General features: G+C 33.1%; 1 protein-coding gene and 1 long non-coding RNA gene across 2 annotated transcripts in view; both read left to right on the plus strand.

Moving 5' to 3' along the window:
- Positions 1 to 22,324, plus strand: part of LOC127710693 (cell division control protein 45 homolog) — a 45,469-nt gene that overhangs the window by 20,765 nt on the left and 2,380 nt on the right. Inside the window, exons 11-17 of the mRNA XM_052216632.1 lie at positions 11,620 to 11,718; positions 12,653 to 12,764; positions 15,330 to 15,385; positions 16,243 to 16,381; positions 17,495 to 17,578; positions 20,451 to 20,569; positions 22,079 to 22,155. Coding sequence (XP_052072592.1) covers positions 11,620 to 11,718; positions 12,653 to 12,764; positions 15,330 to 15,385; positions 16,243 to 16,381; positions 17,495 to 17,578; positions 20,451 to 20,569; positions 22,079 to 22,155 — 686 coding nt within the window. The remainder of the gene's footprint in view (positions 1 to 11,619; positions 11,719 to 12,652; positions 12,765 to 15,329; positions 15,386 to 16,242; positions 16,382 to 17,494; positions 17,579 to 20,450; positions 20,570 to 22,078; positions 22,156 to 22,324) is intronic.
- LOC127710695 (uncharacterized) lies at positions 255 to 3,806 on the plus strand. The gene is made up of 3 exons (XR_007986286.1): positions 255 to 433; positions 1,347 to 1,382; positions 3,668 to 3,806. It is a non-coding gene; the product is annotated as an uncharacterized LOC127710695 (long non-coding RNA).

Consider the following 22,324-nt stretch of genomic DNA (forward strand, 5'->3'; position numbering starts at 1 on the left):
GTGATGGGGGGAGGAGGAATTAAAATTGTGTGGGTAGTTGTTCTCTTACACAACTTAATTAGATGGGTGGTTGTACCTAAAGAGAAGAAAATATCTTTTTCAGTTGATAGAACCTTCAAATATCGATGGAAAACGTGTTTTAATCGGCGATTTTGTTTACTTTTTGCGCATATTAAATCCTTTGGTTAATGCCCGAGCGTTTCGAATGGAACTGTATATGCATATCGGTGTTCCTAAAAGGGAGAGAGTTACAAAGTGTCAGAGTAGTAACTGGTTCCCGGATTTCTTTTTTAACTGTTTTCCCTAATGTGACATGTTCAGTTACCGGATTGTTTACCGCATGGAAACAGCATGGCTGGACAGTGGGATGTTATCGCTGTTTGTTCCTGGCTCCAATCCAATGGATTGGGGAAATTTGCGGACTTTTTTACAGGTAATATTTGTTCATTAAAGGAGATGGTGTTGTGAAAATTTATCCACAACTCGAAGACTGGCTCCAGAAAAGCAAAGTTTACCATGTTATTAACGAAATAAATGCAAAAAACAAAAAGTCAGTATGTTTTACTGACAATCGAAATTAAACAGATAAATGAGTGTATATTCGAAAGGAAGTTACAGAGTCCCAATACAAACAATAAAATGATTTTAATTAGGGTTATTAAAAAAAAAATTTCATACGAGAAAAGGCTGTTTTGTTGGCATCTTGATTCTTGATTGATTTTTATTTTATCATTATATATATATAATAAAAACACAGAAATGACAAAAATAAACATAATATAACCACAAGAGTATTTTTTTATCAGTATTGTGTGAAATATGCTCCAGAACTTGATTAGTACAGTGAAATGTTTTGTCAGAAGGTAATATAATTATTTGTTTGCCTTTGGCATAGTTTGATTGTTATTATTCTGAGTATACATGAGGGTCGTAATGGGGGTACCTTCATGACCAATAACGGTAAAAATTCTTAACAAATGACGTTAACGGTAATTTTTGGTACATGACGATAAAATGTACACTTTCTTTTAAACGATAAAAAAAATCAACTGATTTTGACGAATCACGTTAAATTTTTTCCAAAAATAACGGTAACGATAATTATTTGAGACCTCTGACGAATCACGATAAGGATATTTTGACAAATCACGGTAAAATTTTAACCAATATGACGCTAACGGTAGCCAAAAATGACTGTTTGACGCCTGACGGTAAATGGCATTCCTACCCTCATACATGGGTAAATTAATTATAACCAAAAAATTACTTTTATGTACACATGTAGTAAAATAGATAAGTCACAGTAGTTTTTCAAAGTTGCAAGCAGATTCTATTGAACTTTGTAGGAAATCAATGTCGGATATAAATTGCCAGTATTATTTGTAAGTAGTAGAACTTATGAACCTACACATGCTTTTGGTGGATGGATATTTTATCATACTTAATAACTTATAGCTAGCTTGCTGTGTAAAAGCACTATATAATCAATAATTTTAATGCACATTTACTTGTTTTCATGCTGTTTATTCATTTCACTTTTTCTGTTATTTTCAACATATATTTATAAACAAATTGCCTAATGTGATAAAGATATTTGATGCAGTTTACATGTACATGAAATTATCACAAATTAATTCTACCACAAAATTTTTAGATGTTGATGGAATTTGTATACGGTAATCATTTTTAACTTTCATACCCTGCTATATATCCATATATCTATCACATATATTATTCTTGTGCTTCTGTAATCATTCTACAGGCATGGATTTAGAGGTTGGCATATGTCTTGCCCTTTCCCCACTAAAAATGAGAGGATTTTTTTTAACACAGTAAACATTTAAGCATTGTTACCCTAGACAATGAATGAAAAAAATGCACCTACTAAAACCAAAGTCCTGGATCTGTGTCTGCTTTAATTTGTATTTCTCAAAGTTTCCTTTGATTGTTATTCTTTTAAAGGTGATTATTGATAACAAATTATGAAAGGTATTTCACACCAAAACCAGCACTTTAATATAAAAAAGTACTTCAATAGATAATTAACATACCGGGTAGATACTATTTACTAATATTCAATCTTAACTCTTTGTCAGGTAAGTGATTCAGTTCTAGTAGAGGTTAGCCTAGAACTGAATAAATGCTTTTAAGACTAACCTCAGACTTTTCGAGATAGAATGAATAGTTACAAACAAAATGTATATATAGTGGTCACATAATACCTAAGAAATGGAATCAGATATAAAACTTTTGTCAGAAACTACAGAGACAATTTGAATAAAACTAGAGGAGTGGTCCATGATTGTCATTTACTACAATTGTAACTCTCAATTTTTTAAATGACTGTTTTATACTCTGATTGGCTGTCCGACACTTTTTGTATGTCGTGGTCACTTTTGCCATCTGTAGACATTTGGTTTTTATTAGCCTAAATTATTGTATATCATTGTCCGTCCATCCGTCATCACCACTTCGAACAAAAACCCAAAACAACTTTCACCTATTTTCATGTTTCAATAAATCATCATATCCTATCCCAGCACCCCAACTCCATAGATCACTACGTGTTTGGAACATCTACTTAGACCAATCAGAATAAACTTTTTTTATTTAGGAGTATTTTGAGGGGCATAAAGAAGGGAGGGGTTTACTAAAGAACCCTATGGGATTTTATTTTTTTTAATTTTCAAATAACTATAAACGTGAAAACCGTAGGTAATAGATGCACTCGGTCTTCAGTAATGATCACTAGACAATAAAACAAATCAAATAAAATGAAGGGTAAGTCCCTGGGGGTCACCACCACCCCCTTCAATTTGAGAATGTGCTTTTATCTTGCAAAAGGTCCAGATTCCCACCCCTAAACCATATATATTCTTGTATGGGACAATAAAACAAATCAAATGAAATATAGAGGGAGTTCCCAGTGTCGCCCCCACCCCCGTCCTGTTTGAGAATGTGTAAACGGTTTAGATCCCCACCCCTAAACCATATATATTCTTGTATGGGACATTAAAACAAATCAAATGAAATATAGAGGGAGTCTTCGGGGTCACCCCCATCCCCATCCTGTTTGAGAACGTGTAAACGGTTTAGATCCCCACCCCTAAACCATATATATTCTTGTATGGGACAATAAAACAAATCAAATGAAATATAGGGGTAGTCTCTTGGGATCACCCCCACCCCCTTCTGTTTGAGAACTTGAAAATGATCGAGATCCACACCCCTAAACCATATATATTCTCGTATGGGACAATAACACAAATCAAATGAAATATATGGGGAGTCCCCAGGGGTCATCCCCACCCCTCCTGTTTGAGAAAACAAAACATGTTAGAAAACACAATCATTTCAAATTTTCATTGACATCAAATCCTTTATAAGCAAGTGAGATGTGACAGCTAAAATGGAAAAAAATTATAGGGGTAGTACCAAGGGTTTTATAATTACAAGGCTTTGATTGGGAGACTTTGTAACAGCATCCTGTTACTATTATGTATTTTTTTAAATGAAATTTCATAGAAATGTGCCTTGTATGGTAAATATTCAACTTTGTCATTTGCTATTCATGTTAAGTTGGATTGAATGATAGTTAGGAGGGGGTTTAATGTATAATCACAGTAAGTATTTGTTTTACAAGACCATTTTTTTTTTATAATTTCAGAAGAAGAAATAGATGGTAATGCTTTATTGGGCCTAAACGAAGATGAGGTGTTACAGATTTTCCCAAAAATGGGACCAAGGGCAAAATTTAGGACCCTCCTTCATCAGTTAAAGGTATGAACATAACGCCAGATCCTTTTATATTTAACATGTTTTATTATTATCAAAGGACATCTATGTTTTTATGCCCCACCTACGATAGTAGAGGGCCATTATGTTTTCTGGTCTGTGCATCCATTCGTTTGTCTGTTCGTTCGTCCGTCTGTCCCGTGTCAGGCAAAAGTTTTTGGTCAAGATAGTTTTTGATGAAGTTGAAGTCCAATCAACTTGAAACTCAGTACACATGTTCCCTATGATATGATCTTTCTAATTTTAATGCCAAATTAGAGTTTTGACCCCAATTTCACGGTCCACTGAACATAGAAAATGATAGTGTGAGTGGGGCATCCATGTACTTTGGACACATTCTTGTTTACATATGTGAATGTTTGGCATGATTTTGGTTTCCTTTTCTTATTTCAAATCATGTCGTGCTTTTCTTTGACAGATCAATATTTATGAAATGCATTTATCATCGGAACATATGTTGATAGATATATGCAACATACTTCACTGAAGCTGTACTGTGACATATAATTGCTTATATTTATTACATTTGGTCTTGTTTTCTGCCATTAACCACCAAAACTGTCATCTGTAGATCCATCCTAATATCCCTTTTTTACTTGTTTTTTATGTTGAACATGTTCTTGTCTGATTTTATCCCCATCAGTGATCACACGATGTTGAAGAACCATCAATCAATCAATTTAAAAGATAAACAATTTTTATTATGTTACAGGAAGGTGACATGAAGGAAAAAAAGCCTGAGAAGCCTGAAGAAGTCACCAAAGCATCTGTAACACTTGAGGCTGTAACTTTTGAAATACAACCAGAAAATATGGAACATGTAGAAATAAATGATCTTGAGACCAAACAACAAGATGTTAAGGTTGAACCACAGATTGTCAACAGAAAACAGGCTATCCCAAAAGCACAGATAACAGCAAAGTTAGCACCTGGTACTCAGATGACACTTAATCATTTTCTGAAGGGAAAAATGGATCCTAAATGTGACAGGTGTGTAACTATACCCATTGCAAATGAAGTTATAGGGGTATACAGTTTTGACCTAATGGTAACAACTTTTTGTCATTACTTTTCCTCTGTCCTCTGTTGTAATAGAAAATAAAGGGATATGGAGTAAATGTACATGGGACAAAATTGCACAAAATACATAGAGAAAATACAAATTATCAATCAACAGGGCTTTTATTCCTGTTCTTCATCTTGACAGTCGATGTAGAGTCTTCAACAATGAACGAATCATTCATAGCCTACAACAAGGTCAAGACGGCCCCTAGCATCTTTCTACATCCATTTAATTGTTTATTTAATAGGTGAGCTTTGCAGGTTTAGATGAGTATTAGGTTTTACTGTCAACAAATATGGGCACCACGCTTTAAAAAAAACATTTAAATAGAGAAAACGCAAAGTGGCAATTTATTCAGATGTTCTGTAGCTCAAAAAACAAAAAGGAATAACCCTGTCTGTCTCTCCGTCTGTCTTACTAAGTTTAACATTGCAATATGTGGCAACAGGTGTCCTAAGTGGAAAAAGGGGGGTATCTGTTACTCTGCACACATTCTGTCTTTATTTCAATTTAGTATGATGCTTGTATTTATATACAAATGAAATAATGTTGTTTTTTTTTTCAGATATGGTGAATTGAGGCGTATTGGTTTTAAAGTTTTCGAACAAGAGTTCCTAGATTTGCAAACACCTATGAAGCGTGCATGGTATGAGTTTTGGAACAAAAAGGCTTTGGACTTCGCACATAAAAATACCAAAAGATCTTATATGGAAGGTTTGATAAAAAAAGCCTGGTCATATGAAGGTGGTAGACAGATTGCACTATGCAAATTTGGGAAGGAAATCGGTAAAGCTCAAAAATTAGAAAATGATCCATTCAGTTGCTATGAGCAAGCAGCAGAACAGAAACAAAATGAAATACAGAAATTGGAGACAGAAAAGACAGAAAAAGAGCAGGAACTTTGTAGTCGAATATACAAAGGAACCATTTCTATGAATGATAAAGTTTCATTACGAAAGCATATAAAATTGATAACAGTTGATGCTGAGAAAGCTGAGAAAGATTATTCAAAAATACTAACAAACTGGACAGCTCATGCTTATAAAGTTGAGAGACGGGGGGGAAGAAGAAAAAGAAACCTGGTAGGAAAAGGAAAGCAGAAATACAGGAGATAAAATATCTGACTGCAAAGGAGTTAAGGTCTAAGAAAAGTAAAGTTGATAACCAGTCAGCAGGCAACCAAGATAAAAGTATGGAGTCAAATGATATGTTTGTAGAAGACGCAGCTGAGATCACAAGTGACAACCATGATGAAGGTATGGAGTCAAATGATGTTATGTTTGTAGACGACCCAGCTGAGATAACAAAGGACAACCATGATGAAGGTATGGAGTCAAATGATGAAATGTTTGTAGAAGACCCAGCTGAGATCACAAGTGACAACCATGATGAAGGTATGGAGTCAAATGATGTAATGTTTGTAGACGACCCAGCTGAGATAACAAAGGACAACCATGATGAAGGTATGGAGTCAAATGATGTAATGTTTGTAGACGACCCAGCTGAGATCACAAGGGATAACAACAATGAAGGTATGGAGAAAAAGAATCAGGAAAAACAGAAGAAAAATCCAATGACAAAGAAAAACATGACCCTATTTATACCACAGACATATGATACGTACCTTGGAATAAAGTTGTTATTTCCAGGAATCAGTCAGAACACAGTTGGGCTTCCCCATGGTCTATCACGAGGTTCAAATGCTTGCACTGGTTTCTGCCTAAAATTGGCTGAACATTTTTTTAATGAAAAATTTTCTCTTCACATTAAACCCGCACTTTCCGAGTATAGAAGTAGCCTGCATGAAATAGTATCAAGGTATGAGGACAGAAACATTCAGATGATGGACACAAAATCAGCTATGACATATTTTGGATATCAGAATTCGATGAAAATTATATCAGACACATATTGGCACCGACAACTTGGTGTAGGTGCATCTGATGACCATTAGAAATATGCAGTGCAGAATACAACAGATCGATAAACTCACAAGAAAGAGAAGCCCTTTGTATCACTGTGTCAGACAAAACATTCATCATTTTAAATAATGAGGAAGGAGATCAAGTCCTTTTTGACTCCCATGTGCATTACACTGATGATAACATGACTCTAGAAGATACTTTAAACAGAAAAGATCTACATGGTCTGATTGCTGCAAGTGACAAAACCTCAAACATGCTTATGTATGTATTTGCTCATGTTGTAAATGAACTAAGATGTTCCACTGATACCGGATGTATGTATCACTGTCAAAAAAACTAAAATATGCTCCTTGTTTACCTATGCGGGAAAATTCAATAAATGTCTCATGTAAAGAAAATACAACAAATTTAAATATTTATAAAAGAAGATTAAAGAATGATAATTTTCAGCGTGATGGCCGGAGATCAGCAGCAATAAAAAATGGTATTTGGTATGATTTGAACTATTGTAAAAACAATTGGAATGATGCTATCTTATCATTGGTAAAACTGGCAAATGATGAAAAGAAAAACATTTTACGACGAATACAGTATTTTGGAATTTTGAAAGTATTAGAAAAATTAGAAAATGGTCAGTTAATGCCATTAAAAGAACTTTATGAACTCTATTCTACTGAATGTAATAATGAATTATTGTTTTGCTCTTTAAAAACTAAATTGTTTAGTTACCATTCTGCATCATATAGAGATCTTTTCATGAGATATTTACCTGTCATACAAATTTACAAAGCTGTAGATAATCAGACTCGAGCCTTTATTCTAAAGAAACCTATTGACAAAGACTTTGCAAATTTAATAGCAACAATTGAATGGCCCAACAGAAATGAACTTTTGAAAAAGAACATTAGTAAAAAACTTGAAAATATCATGACACCAGCATTAAATAGCTGCTCTGAAAAGGACAGACATATTCTTAAGATATAATATCCACACTAACTTCGGTGGAGTTTCTGAACAAAACTGGAATAGATGGAAAAAGATATCAAAGAAGCAGCTTAAATACCAGCATGACATATGCAAAAGAAACCATACAGAAATGGACTGTAAACAAAGACTCATTGAGTGCAAATATGCTGCACAAGAAGAGAACAGAAACAGGACAATGAATACAGGTGCTTGGATCTGGAAGGAAACTTCTTGCTGAAAAGTATCCTGATTTAACAACGTTAATGTTAAGACTGTTCGATGCTGGAGGAGATGGATTACAAAGTCATCCAAGATTAATATGCGACACTTTATTTTTACATAAAAGTAAATGGATGAACATGCCTCGATGTGTAACAATTTTAAAACAGATCTATGATATTGATATATCAATTAGTGCAGCTTATACTTATACAGAAAACTATCGTGAAAAAAGTCACCAAGCAAAACGTCATCATCATGGCAAAAATGTAAATCCTGGTATATCATTAAAGAAACCAACAAGAGATGGGAACCACAATCCATCAATTAATGATCATTTTGCACAGACAGACATAAACTATTCAATAGAAGAGACTCTGATCAACAATGGAAAAGTCATCGCAAGAGACGATAAGGCTTTAGTACATTGCGATGTAGAAATTGTACAAAGACCAAGTAAATCTTGGAAAAAAGTCATCTATTCAGACCATGATTGGGAAAAGGACACAAAAAGAAGTTTGCAAATTACAACTTATCAATTTGTTAAAGTGAAGGATATGTCAGAAAATGAGGATATCGTTGCGCAATTCAGTGGAATCCCCATTTGTCAAAGTAGATTAACCGGTGGTGGATTGTCAATAGTAAAAATACATTACTTTGAAAATTCTACTGTGTTTAGACACTTTAACGAATTATTGTTTGTCATGACTTTGGAAAATCAGCATGTGTTTTTCCAGACAGGAGATAATGGTCTTATACCCCAATTATTAATAACAGTTGATGGAGGTCCAGATGAGAGACCCAGGAACAAACAGACTATGTTTGCGACTGTCCTCCTAAGAAAACTTTTGAACATAGATAAAGTAAAAGTAATTTCATATTCTGAAGGATGCAGCAAACGACATTCAGTGGAAAGACTACATTTTGCCGAAGGCAGATCTTTATCGCAAAGTGGCGTAATTTCTTCTAAAAGTATAAATGAAAATGAGACAGAAGAAGGCTTGTTTAGCCAGGAAAAGTTCAAAGAAAATATGGAAGCTGCCAGAGAAGAGGCAGTTAACAGAATAGATGAAACACCATATGCGAGTGAAAAAATAGAGGCAGTAAAACCTCCTCCAGATTTTGATTGGATTTTGACACCAGAGACCATATCAAAAATAATTTCATTCTTGAAGAAAGACACTAGTGAACATCGTTTTGAAAACAACTTTAGCATAAAGCCAGAAGGACCAGTATGGAATAAACTGTGCAAACTGTATGGTATTAGTCCAACAAAATGCTTCAATGCAGTTTCAGTTTACAATGAAATGTACGACCCCAAATCTGCATGGCTCCAGCATTATGCCTACAGTTGTTATAGACCAGATGATTCCTTGATAGGAAATAGTATAAACAGATATGAAATTCAACCAATTGTGGACATAAGCAAGTTACCAGAGCATAAGTATTTGCCTTATCTGGAAGCAAAAAAGCTTGTGCAATATTTTTTAGATAATAAGGTAGAACTTCCAGACTTCCTTAGGGTTCCAGATTTTTATTTACCATCAAAAAACATTGAATCATTAAGGAAAAACAATGAGTCTGTATTTTCAAATGAAAGAGATTTCACCAATGTTCAGAATTTGCTTGGTGTCAGCTCAGATGAAATACGGGCATACATCAGAAAAAAAGAAGAAAAAAAGGAGGATTCAGTGAAAAAGACTGAAATTAAGAAAGCATTCTCGAATCGTTTGTTAGGAAAGCTGACAGTTATAGAACTAAAAAAAGTACTTGAGGAGTTCAAGGTTTCATGGACAAGACAACAGAACAATCGAGCTGATATTCTCAAATTGGTAGATAAGGAGCTAGAAAACAGAAATCTAAAAGAAGATGACTTATTTGAATAAATTTGTTTAACACATCATGCAACATTATTTAACTTCTGACAGCAGAAGATGAGGTTTCATGGGTTTATTTACATGGGTTTACAGTACACATGTTAACCAGATAAAAAAGGAAATTGTTTTATTGCTGTTCTTCATCTTGATAGCTTTCACAATTTTACAAAACAACCTGTTTAAACCAAACTTTAATTGTCAACATATTACTTCCTACAAAGAAAATTTGAATGTATATAGTAATCATCCAGTGCTTCGGTCCGTTTGTGAATGTAAGCTTTTAAGTACAACTCCTTAACCATATATGATCAATGAAACTTTGCATTTGTCTAATACCACCTGAAGATGTGCATCTGGCAAACTAATCCTGGTCCAATGCATCAGAGGGGAGATAAATTAACTTATACTGTGCAAGCACAAATCCTCCATATGAGACTTGTAACTGAATTTATACATATGTTGAACAATATGACAGGTACCACATGTGGGGCAGGATCTTACCCTTCCAGAGCACCTGAGATTACATTGTTTTTTGGGGGTACGTGTTGCTCTGTTTCAGTTTTCTAGTTGTGTTATGTGGATTTCTGTTTATGTCTTTTCACATTTTTTTTTCTTTTTTTGCCGTGGCTTGGCCTGTTTGTTTTCCACATTTGAGTTTGATTGACCCTTTAGGTATCTATTGCCTCTCTTTATGATGGATTAAATTCTGTTATAGTGTTCCATCTGCAGATGTGCATGTACATATAGCTAAAAATATTTCCGCACTCACAGTTGCTTCAAAGGATTATTTTTATATTTAAAAACACAAGTAGAATTATTTATAAAAGTTGAATTGAATATTTCTCAAGGATTTGAGCTGCAAGTCCACACCACTTAAACCATTTGAAATTAATAAAAATAAACCGCAGCTTTTGAAGAAATCACATCAGACAATAGCAATACAAAAAAGCATCCAGAGGTCACCCAAACACTGTTTCAAATAATAATTGCAATATGATAGTTTTACGTTTTTTTTTTCATGACACTGACAGTGACTAGTACAAAACACATTTGATGCACACATCTGCAATAAAAGTTATTTTTAATGCCAAGAGTATCAGGACAAAATATAAGGTGTTAAGCTTCAAAACCTAGTCACCAATAATCTATATCAAATATCTGATATTGTCAAATGTGCAAAAAAACTTAAGAATTAATATAGCCACTTTCAGATATCAAAATGCATATGATTTTTGTTGCTTATTTGTGAAAAAGCTAGCTTAATACTTTTTTTAAATTATATGGGTAGTGGGGTCAAACTGAAAATTAATTGTATGGGTAGTTGTCCCATGATGAAATGTAATTTAGTGGGTGATGGGTATTAAAAAAAAGTGCCTTCCAACCCCCCATACATTTTTTTCTGGAATAGCCCTAAGAGTGTACCTTCCTGCCCAAATAGAATGGTGACCTGCCCTTCTGTCCTTCTGCCCTTCAAAGCAAATAAATTCACTCTTTTGTCTTTTCATAAATGTCGAAAATAAACTTGTTAATTTCTGTGTCATTTGGTCTCTTGTGGAGAGTTGTCTCATTGGCAATCATACCACATCTTCTTTTTTATTGTTAAATGTATGTTTCCAGTAAAATTGTTACCTGCTTGTGTAAACCCTCTAATTAACTGACAATGTACATATCCCCTGTGTTCTAATTTTTTACCACCTTTCTTTAGCAAAGATGCATATTACTAAAAATTGTTTTGTTAACACTTTATGACACTTTATGACATGATTTATTTCAGAATGCCATTGAGTCAGTGTAAACAGAAATTTTCTTCAATGGAATCAACTTTACGACATAACATAAAACAGATGATACAAGATCACATGACAAAATATGGGTAAGAAGACCGCTAATAATTATTACGTGTAATTTCGATTAGGGAAAAAGCATTTTGTCAGAATAAAAGCTAGAAAAAACTTGAGATGATTACAGGGATTTGTAAACAAAATTTAGAATTTTACCCCTGTCCTTGCATTTTGTTTTCCCAGAAATTAACATTGTTAAAGGGCAATACTTCTCATTAATTTATATTTTGTTATGAACCTGTGAATTAATTTTCAGAATAGTTTTTAAACATGCACATTGACCTTTCAACCTGTAGGAAACACAAGAACAACTTTAATTCTATATTTACATATAAACTAATGCATTGATTTCTATAGTACATGTATTATATAGATTTTTATCATTTGTTTGGAAGTTAAGTTACCACTGAAGTTTGGTACTTATCGTTGCTTCTCTTTTTGACCATAGCATATCATATATTGATTTTATAGTGCATGCTTAGAAATGAATTTTACTTGACATAGTATTTGCCCATAACAAAATATATATACATGTATATATATATAATATATAATGAATGATATCTTTAAGGATAAAGTTGATACGTGTGTTACAATGGCGTCTTCACCATAATTTTGTATTATGGCTTGATTGGATCTATCCACTATATTATTATTTAAAACTGTTCCATGTGGTGTAATATTTGATGTAATTGACAGTAGTATGCTGTTCCTTTTATAATTTTGGATGAACCTTATGCTTTGTTGAAACATTGTAATTAATATTTAAAAATACATCAGCAACAAAACACACCAATTTACAAATTCATCTTACTTTCATGAAAATTATGTTGCTTAACTACTTGCAAAAGATATGTCTAATTCAATTTGTTTATGAAATGACATTCCCTTTTTGCAATACCATATTTGAATTGGTACATTGTTCTGAACTTAGGATCTTTTTAGACTTTCTATTTATTTTTACAGTTTAACCAACCAGGATGTTGTGATACCATCATTTTCAGCCCAGTATGGTTATAAAAATAAATTATGTGCGTCTGACTATGTGTTGGCTTGTGTTGCTACACTAGAAAATATAGTGAGTATACTTTTCAAAGTTTGAATGACTGAATTTATTATATTTGGTACAATTGTAAGACATTCTCTAATAAAGGCAGAAATCCTGTATGTAATTTGTAGAGAGAAGACATTTGGGAAAATGTCAATATGATAGCAACATAACATCACAAAAAACAAGAAACATGTAGAGGTTAATATATGGTTTTTATACGACCGCAAAAAAATTTTTGTGGTCGTATATTGGTATGACGTTGGCGTTGGCGTCGTCGTCGTCCGAAGACGCATTAGTTTTCGCACTCTAACTTTAGTTTAAGTGAATGGATCTCTATGAAATTTTACCATAAGGTTCAATACCACAAAAGGAAGGTGGGGATTGATTTTGGGGGTTATGGTACCAACAGTTAAGGAATTAGGGGCCAAAAAGGGGCCAAAAATAAGCATTTTCTAGTTTCCAGACAATAACTGTGGAACTGTGTATGGATCTGAAATTATACTACAAGTTTCCATACCACAAAGGGATGGTTAGGATTTGCTTTGGGGGGTTATTGCTCAAACCGTTTAAGAATTAGGGGCAAAAAAGGGGGAAAAACAAGGTTGTCCTCATTAATGGACAAATACTTTAGTACAAAACATAATTTAAAGCAGTGTAAGGGAGATAAATCAAATACATCATTGAAATTATCTCCCTTACACTGCTTTTAAATTATGTATAAAGTAATGGTTAATGAACAATTAAGATAATTTAAAACAGTGTAAGGGAGGTAATCCAAATACAACGTTTTGGTTACTTCCCTTACACTGCTTTTAAATTATGTTTAAAGAAATGCATATTTATAAAGGAAGACCAGTATGGCGCATTAGATTTGTAAAATCTTTGACCACATTTATTTATTTGTTATGCTAAATCTAACCCTGTATTTAGATTTTTAATTTTGGGTCCAGTTTTCAAATTGGTCTACATTAAGGTCCAAAGGGTCCAAAATTAAACTTTGTTTGATTTTAACAAAAATTGAATATATGGGGTTCTTTGATATGCTGAATCTAGACATGTATTTAGATTTTTGATTTTTGGCCCAGTTTTCAAGTTGGTCCAAATTGGGGTCCAAAATTAAACTTTGTTTGATTTCAACAAAAATTGAATATATGGGGTTCTTTGATATGCTGAATCTAAACATGATTTTAGATTTTTGGCCCAGTTTTCAAGTTGGTCCAAATTGGGGTCCAAAATTAAACTTTGTTTGATTTCAACAAAAATTGAATATATGGGGTTCTTTGATATGCTGAATCTTACCATGTATTTAGATTTTTTATTTGTTGTCCCGCTATCAAATTGGTTCATATTGAGGTCAAAAGGGTCCAAAATTAAACTTTGTTTGATTTCATCAAAAATTGAATTATTGGGGTTCTTTGATATGCCAAATCTAACCGTGTTTTTAGATTTTTAATTTTGGGTCCCGTTTTTTAAATTGGTCTACATTAAGGTCCAAAGGGTCCAAAATTAAACTTAGTTTGATTTTAACAAAAATTGAATTCTTGGGGTACTTTGATATGCTGAATCTAAACATGTGTTTAGATTTTTGATTATGGGACCAGTTTTCAAGTTTGTCCAAGTTGGGGTCCAAAATTAAACTTTGTTTGATTTCAACAAAAATTGAATATATGGGGTTCTTTGATAAGCTGAATCTAACCATGTATTTTGATTTTGGACATTGGACCATAATAGGTAAATTAAAAAAATTGAAGTTCTTAGACCACATTCTTTCTGTGTCAGAAACCTATGCTGTGTCAAATATTTAATCACAATCCAAATTCAGAGCTGTATCAAGCTTGAATGTTGTGTCCTTACTTGCCCCAACTGTTCAGGGTTCGACCTCTGCGGTCGTATCAAGCTGCGCCCAGCGAAGCATTTTATTAGAAATAGCCAATACTTTATATCAGGCTCTAAAAAAGAAAAACAAGACTCAAACTGCATTGGACAACTAAAGATGAACTCTTGTGCTCAGGAAAATATAAAGGCTAAGTTGACCTTTAAAAGTCTTAATATTAAGTTGCAAACAAGAAAAAGAGGACAGGTTAGAACTAGAACAAACAGAACAAGTTTATAATCATTTTTTAGATAAACCGGTTGTAAATTAAAACTATTTTATTTGTTTAATGATTTCTTTTTCAATTACAAGGGGCCTCAGTGGCCGAGTGATCTAAGTAGTTACTACTGTAATCACTAGCCAGTCAACACTGAGGTTGTGAGTTCGAACCCCGCTCGTGCGGGTGCACTCGACTCCAATCTTAATTGACTAGGATTGTCAGTTTTCCTATCGAAGGTCGGTGGTTTTTCTCCAGGCACTCCGGCTTCCTCCACCAATAAAAACTGGCCGCCACGAAATAGCCCAAAAGCGGTGCTTAAAAGTGGTGTTAAAAAATAAAATCAAATCATTTAATTACATTTATTTACTATAAAAATACTATTTGCTGGTATGTTTTGTGTTTCTTTGTATGTTTATTTTTACTTTTGTGTATTAGCGTGTTGGTCATTTGTATCCCATTTATATTAACTTGTTGTTTATTTTTATCTTGTACATTTCAGGATAAAAATAAAAGTGCTACAGATAACTTTTTAAGTGCATTAGATATTTTACAAAGGTAATTATATAAATATTTTGTTGGTTTCAAATAAACAATTAGACCTTGAAAAAAAAGTTTCACCATGCTTGATCTTACAAAAGATTGGTCAGACAGAATTCAGAATTTTTTCAATGTTTAATGTGTTAAGAGTAGAAGAATGTAAAGGACGTTGATAATCAAACTAAGTGCCAGAGACCCAGGAGTAAGATTTCATGTCACTGACTAGGCTTGTCAAATTAGAGATGTTTAAAATCTTACTTATAGATTTTCAGTTCATGTAGTTTACGGGGTGTTGTCAAATTGTCAAAGAAGCGAGACATTGAGATCCAACATTCCGTGAGCATCATAGACAATTAGGTTTAGTTTATGATTAAAGTTTTTTGAGGACATCAATAACTTTGTCAAACCTTCAAAGAATTTTTACAAAACAAGAACAGAAGCTTCTTAATGATCAAAAGACAATATCCAGTATCCCATTCATTACAAAAAAATACCCATTCTATTTTAAACTATATCCAGTGCTAAATGCTGTTATTATTAATGAAAAGGTAAAAATGTTTTCTATTTCTAGATATTATGTTTACCAATGGTAAAAAGTAAAATCACAAAAAATACTGAACTCCGAGGAAAATTCAAAAAGGAAAGTCCCCAATCAAATGGCAAAATCATAAAAACAAACACATCAAACGAATGGATAACAACTGTCATATCCCTGACTTGGTACAGGCATTTTCTTATGTAGAAAATGGTGGATTGAACCTGGTTTTAAAGCTAGCTAAACCTCTCACTTGTATGACAGTCGCATCAAATATATTGTTTTTGCCTCTTCCAGAGTACCTGTTAATCAATGGTAATTATGTATTTTCTGTTTCCAGGGTAAATGTAGCTTCCCTAGAGAAGGCAGTAGAATTGGCAAAGAAACAGACACAAGCCATAGTGACACAAGTTCAGACATTTCTAGACATGCATCAGGTCATATCTGCTGGCCCATTCTTGTATGCTTTTATACAAGAGGTAATTCATCATACTGTCTTTTATAACTTGATTTTTGGTAACAAGAAACTTTTGTCTGTCTGATATATCACAGTCGAGTGCAGAAAAGTACTAAACAAATTCAAATTTAACCATAGATCACAGCTTATGTTTGAGATATGATTATGAACCCTACATTGTACTATACCAACAGTTTCAGCAGGATGTTTAACATGTTAGGTTTAAAACAAGGTAAAAATGCACTGAAAGAAAAGAAACATTCACATGGACACTTTATTCTGACTCTGAGCTGACCAATGTGTGTGACTGTCTCAACTTACAAGTGACATGTTAAGTAATCCTAGATCTTTAGTTGTTAAAAATATGTCTGATATGTCAATTTTACCAAATGTGTTCCTTTTCCCTATAGTGACATTTTGACTGAATGGATTGACTAAGAGGGTGATGCATGCATATAAGGAGATGAAAACCCTGTCAATGCTCATTTTGCAGTTCATGCAATTCCTTAAGGTTTTGGTTTTTTTTTCTTTGATTTGTATACTCTGAATAGATACATGTATATGGCATTCGAACATCGGAAAACTACTGTTGCCTCTAATTTTCCTCTCACTCCTAAGTGGTGTATTGTTAAGGAAACAAAAGTTGTATGATGTATATTTGTATAACGTTGGCCACATTTAAGTATAGAGTAACAACTACATAATCAAATGACATTACAAGTGAGTTCCCTATCAATGTCCGCACAACGTCACGTTAAAGTTGATGTGTTTCTCAACATGATGGTTGGCTAAGAAGCAGCAATTACATTTGTGTTTGGTTTAAGATCAAACTTAGTTCTGCCCACTCAATGCGAGTACAAGACCAATGTGGCAGTAACAACTTTTGAAATGGGAAGAAATCTTGATAAGTTTGGATCAAACATTATTATCTTGGTCATAGGTCTGAGTCAGAGTTATTAAGGCCAGTAACACACATATGACATTGCAAAAGAGGAGAAGAAAATTATACAGGTGCATGATTGTCAATGATACAATTTTGTTCTGATCTCGGAATGATTTAATATGATGCATTTTCCTCAATAGATGTGCATTCAGGTAAAAATGTTTATAAAACAAGTACTAATTATTATTTCAGGGTACAATGGATGTCAAGTTCTTTTCCAAACCTCAATGTTTGATGAGATTAGCTAGGTTTACATTAGAAGCTCACTGTTCTGTTGTAAGTATCTGCCATCAGTATACATATCTATATATCACTTTTTAACATGTAACAACATGTCTTCATTAAATAATCCTTAAAAATATTTATGTTGATAACTTGAGATTAAATATCTGATCAGAAGTTATTAAATTTAGGTTGTAACTTTACATTTATTTATAGTCTCTGAAATGTATATATACTGTATATTGCAGCCTAATCTAGGATTTTGGAGAGGGAGAAGTGACTTCTCCTTCCATGAGAGAGTAGGGAGAAGTAAAATTCCATGACCCTTTCGGTTGTGTAGTGTTCTTGAGCTTATCACTACTTAGGCCACACCAATTTGATTAATAGTTCTTTGGATTTTCCCTGTCCTGTTTTGGAGAAATTGACTTTTCAATTAAAAAAAAAAATGACTGCTTCCGCAAATTTTTGGTCCGCATGCCGCTCCAAAATTAGTTTCTCCTTTCACATAGACTTTCTATGGATATAATGCTCCTATTTATTAAACACACGTGTGATAAATCAATTTGTAAGTAAAAGCTCAAAAATCTGGATGCCAACATGCAATTTTGTCAGCTTATTGCCATGGACAAGTAGTTATTGAACACACAGTTATCCAAAATGCTTCTCGTTTTACCTTTAAAGACCTGTTCTAGGAGAAAAATTTTTAAATCTTTTGTTAGATGACCACAAACACATCAATATTAGTTAGAACCATTGTCACCCCCGATCCTTGTTTCAACAGGCATAGACCTATCTATCTTTTGGATGAAATGAATTGTAAATTCCCAAGCACTTTTTAAAAAATCACAGAAGTATTTGATGTTGATGAAGCCCCATATCCCCTTGTTAGTCTTTTGGGATGCAAGCAGAAATCTTCTTTTGTTGGGGGTAATTTAAAGAGTTCCAACGAGACCATGGTGATGCCGTATTGTGATTGGCATGCTCATGATACTTAGGGGTGTGTAATTGGTTCAACCACTTCTAGTCAAGCTAAAGAGTTTTAAATGCATTACAGCTTTAAGGAGCAAAAGGAAAGAGTATTTTGCTCAGTAAGAAAAATGCATGTGAATGGGGTGACAGGTATTTCAAGGGCATATTTTAATACATTTGGATCTACATGTATAGCAATATAACTATCTTACTCAGGATGTTGTTTTAGTACGAAGCAAGAAATATTCACCTCACTTATTATTTTGATCATAGATATGCACAAATAGTTCCAACTGGATGTCAAGCAGCCAATAAATAAAGGCAACAGTAGTATACCGCTGTTCAATAGTCATAATTCGATTAAGCTAACAAATCCGGGTAACAAACTAAAACCGAGGAAAACAACAGAACAACAGAAACACTGAACTTCAAAAATAAACAATCATTAGTTTCATTACCATGTAATGAAAACTGTCAAATATCTTTCAGGGGCACTTTATGGGATACATACACATATTTTGAAGAAAATAACCAAAATTAACTAAACCACAGTGAGACAAGAAAGTCTGATATGGTACAGGCACCAATAAATCAAATTATATGCATTAGAGCATCTTTTGCTCCTTGGTTTTCTATGAAATAACCCAGTTATAACATGAACATAAATTGTACAACTTCTAAATCACACAATCTTTAAAAAAAATTATACTGCTCGCTTCACTTGTAGAGCACTTGCCTAAAAAAAAAACCCATTTTCAAGAAATATATATAAAAACAAAAAAATTTCGCTCGCTCGCCCCATATTTTTTGTAGCTTTTGTCTGAAGAACTATTAATCAAATTGGTTTGGCCTTATGACTAAGGAAATTGTTTTATATATGCAATAAAAAGTACACTTGCATTGTTTTACATGATATTGTACAAAATGTATATATTGAAAATTCTTAAAAAAAAGTTTAGACAATATAGTTGTTACTTAATATTTAGTCATATCATTTGTAATGTCAACTTGAATTTAAGTTTAAATAAAATTTGTTGCTAGTAATATCATGCATTTATCTCATATGCATCTGCCTCAATTTATTTTTAAAAGTGACTTAGTCCAGAAAAATATGACTCCCAGTTTATCCGATGACTTTTAAATGACTGGGCAATTTAATGTATATCACCACTTGTCATAATTTTGTATATCTTTATGAATGTCCAGAGTGTCCAGGGCCAGGACATTATGTCAGTTGTAAATTGAGAATCTCGTGAAAGATTATAAGCCTATAAATGAAGATATCTGTCAATCACATATTGAATAACCGATAAAAAGATAATTTTTTTACATTTTTTTTATAAAAGATCTCCCTTATTAAAGAGTTGGTCGTGCAAAAAAAAAACTGCTGATCACAAAGTCACTGGGCCATGTGTCGAACGTTTGTAATCACATTATCCATCAGCTGTGTTTCTACCTTTTATATTTCAATTTTTATTCGATGTATATAAAAAATCACTCGTTAATTCCCTACCCTTAACCTACGGAATAGTATAACTGATTGACTCGTAATAGCCGTAATAAATAAAAATAAAAGATATCAGCTGAGTGATTACGCAACATCCTGTCATGAAAATCATCTTAAAATGATAACTCAAATAGATGCTCAGTTACCCGTTTTAATAGTTTTGAATGTTTAATCTGAGGATGTTCAAAGTCGTTGTATTTATTTCATTTAATTGTCGACAGTATTAGTCCTTGGTCATTTAAAAAATCTCGATTTTCCTTGTCATTCGCCATTTTTGTTTACCTGTGCGAATTATAAATCACAAGTTGTCTCCCTTATACCGCTTTTTGATAGCGATTTGACTTCACTATGAAGTCAGTCGGCTAACGAGTTTTTGCAACTTAAATCGTCATTTCACAGTCAAGATTATGGCCTGATATTGCACTGTACATAATTTTCCTTTCTTTACAGAGTCGTAACAAGAGAGCTCGAAGTCTACCACTGGTTCTAGGTGCTCCTTTAGATGGAGAACAGGGAACAACTCTAGTTATAGGTATTCCTCCTCTTCAGCTGGATGATGAAAGGAAAAAGTAAGATATGTCTTCAATCAACTAAGAACTTTATGTATTTGTGTTTTTTTTATTGCAGTGTTACATCCTAACTGTTTGACACTATAGAAAAGTTTTTGTTTTGTTTTTTGTTTTCTCTTGGCATCCTTCCTCTGTTAACTTTTACAAAAATCTTCAAATCTGAATCTACTTGGCCAATTGGAACCAAACTTGGTCACAATCATCATTTTAGTATCCAGCTTAAAAAAATGTGTTGGATGATTCCTCATGCCAACCAACATGGCTGACATGGCTAAAATGCAAGTTTTGTCTATTTTCTTGAAAATCCTATTGATTGAGTAAATCTGACAGAGCCAGAAATGTTCAGAATGTTGAAAACTACCTATTATCTATTTTCGTCAAAACTGTCAGACGATTTATTACAGGAGTTATTACCCTTAAATAGTTGTACTATGTGTTTTATTCATAGGTATTTCCTATTAGCTTGAAAAATATAATAGATATAGATAGAAACTTTAAACACAAAAAATGATTAGCAAGACCAGATATGCAATCAAGTCACATGGCCAAAGTTGTCTCCTTATTAGAGTTTTTGCATTTAATGATGGAATTGTTACCAATTTTTTGCATTTTTTCTATCACATTGGAATTTTTAAAAAGAGGTTTACCATTTTGTTGTGTTATTCCCTATTAGAACTTTAATAGATGGAGAGCATCTTTAAGTAGCAAAAATGATCCGCCAGACAAGATTTTGAAGAAAGTCAATATTGCCAAAATTGTTGGTTGACTCTTAAAAGGAGTTATTACCTTTTAATGACAATCTTGCCAATTATTTGCATTTCTGTCTATATAAACTTTACTAGAAAGACAGAAATTCAAATAGTAAAAATGATCAGCAAGACAAGATCTACAAATAAATTTGCATGGTCAAAAAACGTCAGTCAACTCCTTGTAGGAATTATTAGCCTTAAATGATGCTTTTTACCAAGTGTTCCAAGCGGTGGAGTTGAAATCATCGCTTAGATCAATTTTACAGACAACATCACGAGTTGGTTGATAGTTATGGAATATCTGTTTCACAGATGTTGAGGGATATGTCCCAATTGTTGTAAACACAATCCTCTCCTCTTTTTCTGAAAAGTGACTTAACGAATCAAACTTACATGAGTAACACGTCGGGTGTCATATGTGGAGCAGGATCTGCATACCCTTCTGAATTTCCTGAGATTACCCCTGGTTTTCGGTAGGGTTCGTGTTGCTCAGTCTTTCGTTTTCTTTGTTGTGTTTTGTGTATTGTTTGTCTTTTTGTGGTTTTTCGGTTTTTGCGATAACATTGTCAGTTTGTTTTTTCAACTTATGAGTTTTAATATCCCTTTGGTATCTCTGGGCTCTCTTTTACCATGTTTTTTTTGTCTTTTTGCATATTATCTTGAAAACAATAAAAGATAGATAAAAACTTTAATGAGCAAAACTGATAAGCATGATGGAAAAGTTGATTTAAAACTTAATGTCATAATTTCATTTTTTCAGTTTCTTTGGTAAAGCTTTCGAGCAAGCAGCTGTTAGTACCAATTCTAGAACTTTGCATGATAGTTTTGACAGTTACAGTAAGTTAAATAATTATAGAACTTTGCATGGTAGTTTTGACAGTTACAGTAAGTTAAATGATTATAAAACTTTGCATGGTAGTTTTGACAGTTACAGTAAGTTAAATAATTATAGAACTTTGCATGGTAGTTTTTACTACAACTGTAAGTTGTATACCCTTTACCAACT

The sequence above is a fragment of the Mytilus californianus genome, unplaced genomic scaffold (assembly GCF_021869535.1).
Source record: "Mytilus californianus isolate M0D057914Y unplaced genomic scaffold, xbMytCali1.0.p SCAF_8, whole genome shotgun sequence".
NCBI classification, from domain to species: Eukaryota; Metazoa; Mollusca; class Bivalvia; order Mytilida; family Mytilidae; genus Mytilus; species Mytilus californianus.